Source organism: Bactrocera dorsalis, chromosome 3 (genome assembly GCF_023373825.1).
Source record: "Bactrocera dorsalis isolate Fly_Bdor chromosome 3, ASM2337382v1, whole genome shotgun sequence".
In the NCBI taxonomy this organism is placed as follows: Eukaryota; Metazoa; Arthropoda; class Insecta; order Diptera; family Tephritidae; genus Bactrocera; species Bactrocera dorsalis.
Genome location: NC_064305.1, coordinates 23,750,122 through 23,756,631, shown reverse-complemented (window position 1 = coordinate 23,756,631; position 6,510 = coordinate 23,750,122). Strand labels below are relative to the sequence as shown.

At 34.7% G+C, this 6,510-nt stretch overlaps 1 protein-coding gene across 1 annotated transcript; it reads left to right on the top strand.

The window, feature by feature from the left end:
• The first annotated feature begins 164 nt into the window (after positions 1-164).
• LOC105228658 (general transcription and DNA repair factor IIH helicase subunit XPD) lies at positions 165-3,853 on the top strand. Its single transcript, XM_011208553.3, has 8 exons — positions 165-314; positions 377-837; positions 915-1,266; positions 1,327-1,460; positions 1,520-1,767; positions 1,823-2,104; positions 2,165-2,443; positions 3,243-3,853. Exons 1-8 carry the CDS (start codon positions 310-312, stop codon positions 3,792-3,794), a joined length of 2,313 nt encoding a protein of 770 aa, XP_011206855.2. The 5' UTR covers positions 165-309; the 3' UTR covers positions 3,795-3,853.
• Positions 3,854-6,510: the final 2,657 nt, after the last annotated feature.

Below are 6,510 nucleotides of genomic sequence, written 5' to 3'. Positions count from 1 at the left end.
AAAGGGAAAACAGCGACTGGAGCGAAAAAAATGTAATTTGGGCGAAAATATTTATGTTTATGTTTAAAGAAATTCTTATGAGTACTGCTTTTTAATATATGAAAAATTCTTATTCATTTTGAAAAAAAAAAATACCAGTGTTCCCTATTCCAATTTATGTGGATTACCTAAGAAAGTTCATTTCGTTCAATATATTTTTATCTGGCAACCTTTGTATGTACCTTTATATAAAATATGGGCAACCTTTGAGAGTCAGCCGGCAAAAACTCATTGGCGCATATTAGCATTCCAAATAATAAACAACTTAGAATGAAGTAAAATAAAAAGCAATTATTATGTTTTTTTTATATATATTTTAAAATTAACATTCTTTCAGATTAAGTGTTGATGGCTTGCTGGTGTATTTCCCGTACGAATACATCTACCCGGAACAGTATGCGTACATGTTAGAGTTGAAACGCACATTGGATGCAAAGGGACATTGCCTGCTGGAGATGCCTTCGGGCACAGGCAAAACAGCCACATTATTGTCTTTAATTGTAGCATATATGGTAGAGCATCCAGATGTTATACGAAAATTAATATATTGTTCGCGTACCGTACCGGAGATTGAAAAGGTCATCGCCGAGTTGCAAAATCTGATGTCATACTACCAAAAGAATGCGCCGGAGCCACCTGCTTTACTTGGTCTGGTACTAAGTTCGCGGAAGAATATGTGCATACACCCGGAAGTTAGTAGAGAACGTGAAGGCAAAGCAGTCGATGGAAAATGTTTTGGTCTGACGGCCAGTTATATTCGCGAACATCATGAGATAGATCCTGAAAATAATCCGATATGTAAGTTTTTTTTTTAATACACCATCATCAATTGAATAATATAAAAAATATACAAAATTCATCTATATGAATACTAGGCCAATACTATGAAGGCTTTACTTTGGAAGGAAAAGAGAGTATGATGCCACCTGGGGTATATAGTATTGATGACCTCAAAGAATACGGACGCATGCGGAATTGGTGCCCCTATTTTTTGGCACGTTTTGCTATAACACATGCACAGATTGTTGTTTACAGCTATCACTACTTGTTGGATCCTAAAATAGCTGAAGTTGTCTCCAAAGAGATGACCAAACAGTGTTGCGTTGTTTTTGATGAGGCACATAATATTGATAATGTGTGTATCGATTCGATGAGCGTCAAAATCAATCGTCGTATTGTAGAACGTAGCACGAATGCATTAAATAATCTACAAAAACTGGTACAAGAGTAAGTACATGTTTATAAAAATATACTAAATCATCACATTACCCAATGCTTTTGTTTTAGCATGCGTGAGGATGATGCCAATAGACTTAATGATGAGTATCAACGTATGGTACAAGGATTGAAGGATGCACAGGTGCAACGTGAAACTGATATGGTGTTGGCCAATCCCGTATTACCTGCAGATGTATTAAAAGGTTTGTTTCAAATACTGTATACAAAAAAATTATTGCATATTTTTACGCTTAAATTACAGAGGTTGTGCCCGGTAATATACGTAATGCTGACCATTTTCTTAGTTTCCTGCGTCGTTTTGTAGAATATATTAAAACACGTCTACGCGTACATCATGTTGTGCAGGAATCACCTGCTGGTTTCCTTAAAGATGTGGCATCTAAAATTTGCATAGAACGTAAACCATTGCGCTTTTGTGCCGAGCGTCTAGCCAGCTTGTTGAGAACACTGGAAATTACCGATATGACAGAGTATGGCGCGTTGACATTGGTAATCAAATAAAACTAACTAATAAATACTTGTTAACTTCCAATTATTTTTGCAGATTACACATTTCGCTACTTTAGTATCCACCTACACTAAGGGTTTCACAATCATTGTTGAACCTTTTGACGATAAAACACCCACCGTCATCAATCCTATACTACATTTCAGTTGTTTGGACTCTTCCATAGCAATGGCACCGGTGTTCAAACGCTTTCAGACTGTAGTAATTACATCAGGCACATTGTCACCTATGGATATGTATCCAAAAATTTTGGATTTCGATCCCGTTATAATGAGTTCTTTTACGATGACGCTGGCACGTCCTTGCTTGCTACCCATGGTAAAATATTTTTAATTTATATTTAAAATTTATTTTGAGTGTTATTTCTTATATTTATAGATCGTGTCCAAGGGTAATGACCAAGTGGCAATATCTTCAAAATTCGAAACGCGTGAAGACACAGCTGTTATAAGAAATTACGGTCAATTGCTTGTAGAAACGGCGAAAACAGTACCTGATGGTATTGTCTGTTTTTTCACTTCCTATCTCTATCTTGAGTCTGTTGTTGCCTCGTGGTATGATCAGGGTATTGTGGACACTTTACTTCGTTATAAACTATTATTTATTGAAACGCAGGATAATGCTGAGACTAGTTATGCGCTAATGAACTATGTCAAGGTAAGTAAAAAATTAAAATTATAATATGTTTACACAACGATAAAGGTCATAGGAATGAGTTCATAATACCTCCTATTATTAGTCCCAAATTCTCCAGTTCGATCGCTACGACGTCCGTTTAAGTTTTTTAGGCATTTTTTTAGTAATTATCGTTATATGGGTGAAGGTTTTTGTTTTTATTTCAAATTAATTTAGCCGAATATAATAATAATTGAAAATTTGGACACGGAACAAAATTTGGTATGATCCAATTTATTTTTGGCCAACTTAATACTCAATGTATTTAGTAAATTTAATTATACTTTGAAATACTTATATCGGCAACTTGACTCAACTCAAAGACTGTTTTTATTAGTATTTAGTTTTGTGTCATATAGTGGACTGAGGATGAACAGACTTGACAGGACCAGGATCGGTTGTCTAGATAGTTAGGTCTAGGTAACCGGAACGGATACGGATTTTTACTTTTCAAAGCATTTTTAATCGGCAGCATTCCTCAAAATTTCTAACAAATGTTTTCTAACATTACAACAATAATAGAAAAAACCGTATTTATATCCAGACAAGTAATGTTACCTCAACCGTTTCCAAAATTTCCAAATTATATAATGTTTTACAATGTTACAACAACCATAACACTAATAAAATCACATCCATCACTGTGATTAATTTTTTAATACATTCAAACCCGTCTATAGCTCACTAAATCCAAATCTATATTACCCTGGTGCAACATATTGTACTAGGGTATAAAATCATATACACTCACATTACTCATATGCATTTTTTTCAACCGAAGGCCTGTGATTGCGGCCGAGGCGCCGTGTTGCTTGCCGTTGCACGTGGCAAAGTCTCCGAGGGCGTTGATTTCGATCACCATTACGGACGCGCCGTACTCATGTTTGGCATACCCTATGTATACACACAATCACGCATACTGAAGGCACGCCTCGACTATCTCCGCGATCAATTTCAGATACGTGAAAATGATTTTCTCACTTTCGATGCCATGCGGCATGCGGCGCAGTGTGTGGGACGCGCTTTGCGTGGCAAAACCGACTACGGTATTATGATATTCGCCGATAAACGTTTCTCACGTCAAGATAAACGCAGTCGCTTGCCTAAATGGATACAGGAGCACTTGGTTGATAGTTTCTGTAATTTGAGCACTGAGGAGGTCATGCAATTGGCGCGCCGTTGGTTGCGGCGCATGGCGCAACCTTTCACGCGTGAAGATCAACTGGGCATATCATTGCTGACTTTGGAGCAATTGGAGAACGCTGAGAAGGAGAAATTGGAGCGGCAGGCGCAAGGCAAGGAGGGTGTGGGCGGAGAGGTGATGGAGCTGTAAAGGAGAAACGATGAAATAAAATAAATTTGAAAATAATAAAGTTTTTATAACTTCAACTACACTTTATCTTTGTGTAAAGAATTTGCTAAAAGTGGTAAGTTTGTGTATGCATTTAAATATTCTTTCACAATGGAACACGTGGAATTTACTATAGTGTGATTTCATAAAAAAGTGTAAATAAACCACTGTGAATATTCAATAAAAATTTAAAAAACATTAACCGCTCTCAGACGACTTGCAAATTATCATAAAAATCTGGATCAGCCAGCTGGTGAGTTGCAATTGACTTCCGGTTAGCAGCGCCAAATAACTGGTTGCTTATTTTTAGGGGTTTTCGTGTTCTCTTGTAGTTATGTGTTTACTTTTATTTATTTGTTTTTATTATTTTTTTTTTGTTCTTTTTGCCTTGCAAGTTAAATTTTTTTTTGTTGTTTTGCATCCAATTTACTGCTCACGTTGGCTTGCAGCGCTGTTTCGAAAACAAATTACAAACGGTAAATTAAGCGCAGGCAAAAAGTTGTTAATGGCATTGAACGTTAAATACAGCATCCAATACCTTTACCTTTCCTTCCGTTCGATTTATATGACTAATTATAGATTTAAAATTTTTGGCTGCAGAATATTTAGTCATTGACTTAGATAAAAAGTTCCTTTCCAATTTATTTGCTTTAGAAAGAAGTAAAGTTGTTTAATGTTAACAATTTCTAAGCGTGTTGAGTCCAAAAATTATATTTTTATTCCGTTTTAGTATTTTAAATGAAGTTTTTTGCGTCTCAAATAATAGTTGTTGAAATTATTTTTTTTTTTGCTAAAAATTTACTGAACCTCGAACTAAATGTATTGACTCAATTTTATGTGCTAGGTTAGCCAAGAGTAGTGTTGCAAATATTTCATTAAAAATACAAGTAAGTTATAATAAATTTTTTTTTTTAGTTTGTGAAAGTTTCCGAAAGATTCAAATTAAAATTAAGAAAAGAATTTAATCTCGAAACTCGAATTAAAAAATAAAATTCAAACTTAAATATCGGATAAAACAAAACATGTTAAGCTCAAGTTTATAATTAAAACAAAGAAATTGGGTTTTGAATTGCATATTATTTCGCGCTTCGTTTTCTACCATTTTTGTTATGTTTGCAAACGGAAAGATTTTTTTTTTAAATTCAGGGAGTGAGGCAAAAAGAATCTTATTTCGCTCTTTCAGAAGTTTTAACCACGTATTTGGGTATGCAAAATTTTTTTTTAAGTTTATATTTTGATTCTAGGGGCTCATGCAATAATGATAAGAAATTTACAATGACGCATTGGACGGAGAAAATATTATTTTTCGTATTTCTACCAATTTGGAAAATGTTTCTATGACTCTCAAGTGGTTTCCTGAACTAGTCTAACCTTTTCTGTAAAAACGGTAATGACGTTGTATTGGATTCTGACAGGTGATCCAAGTAGAGCTACTTTGTTCAATAGCCTTTTCATGACAGATCACTCGTGAATCGTGTCAAATTGTCATGTTATTTTTGTTCAGTATTGTTTGGCATTTTATCATGTAAAGACTGAACACCAATTAAAAATCGTTCAATTTTATTACGAAAATTCACGTTCTGAAAAGAATGTGTTTCTGGCTTTTTGGTCAACATAATCGGCCTGCTGAGCGTATTATTCGCAACATCATTATCCATTTTGAGACCCGGCATTCATTATTCGATAATATTCGACCGAATAGACCACGTCCAGCATACAGTGAAGAATAGCAGTTGTAGCTGAGAGTATACACGAAACCGCGGAGATTCGATTCGGCGCTGTTCACAGTAACTCCGACTGACGCATGGAACGACTTGACGATTCTACGTCGATATCTTGACGCGTACCTTTGTACGGATTGTGTAAGCACTAAAGCCGGCTCTTGAAAATTTCCAAGAAGATCCGACGTTTACGAGCCAAATTTTGTTCAACGATGAGATCCATTTCTGTCTAAATGGGTATGTAAACAAGCAAAATTTATACATTCGGGACCTACAGTTAAAAAAATCAAATATTAACAAATTCGCGGCATTTTAAAAACCTAAAATACTTGTAAACGAAAACTTTGGTCGTTTTTGATCTGTCAAAACCAGACTTTTGATCAAATCAAAAACTGATCAACTATTGTATGAAGAATTATATACATAACATGCAGAAAAAATTTGATAGTGACTAAAAAACTATTTGATATTAATTTGAAATTTTAGTGTGTTAGTTTAAAAGGTAATATGAAATATGAAAAAACGATTTTTTTTAATTTCATTAATTTTCTCCTCTTAAGAGGTCAGTAGGTCTTCTTTTTTTGCATTTTCTGTTCCCTTATACCAGAATTAATGTAGAAACCCACTTTACCATTGGAAGATTTCGAAAAAGGCCCAAAAATAATAATACCGCTCGACGTTCGGAGCGCTCGGAGTGAACATCTCAAACTTTAAAGGCAGTTTTCTCAAAACACACTTTTTTAAACTGGCGGACATGATTCCGGTCGAACTACTCAACCGATTTGTTTAATTCTTTGTTTTTCAACGTTCACAAAATGTTCCTACTAGATTCATAATCTATATATATAAAAATCAATGCCACTTTCTTTGTAAGGTCATCACTCATAAACGGCTGAACCGATTTGGCTGATTTTTTTTTTGTTGTATTTGTTATTATAAGGAGAAGGTTCTTATGTAAGAAAAAATTACGAAAGTTG

What these genes read in the sequence shown, in the direction of transcription:
- LOC105228658 (XM_011208553.3), top strand. An exon ending in TCCTGAAAATAATCCGATAT is followed by an intron (nt 838 to 914) that starts GTAAGTTTTTTT and finishes TATGAATACTAG; the next exon opens with GCCAATACTATGAAGGCTTT. An exon ending in CTACAAAAACTGGTACAAGA is followed by an intron (nt 1,267 to 1,326) that starts GTAAGTACATGT and finishes CTTTTGTTTTAG; the next exon opens with CATGCGTGAGGATGATGCCA.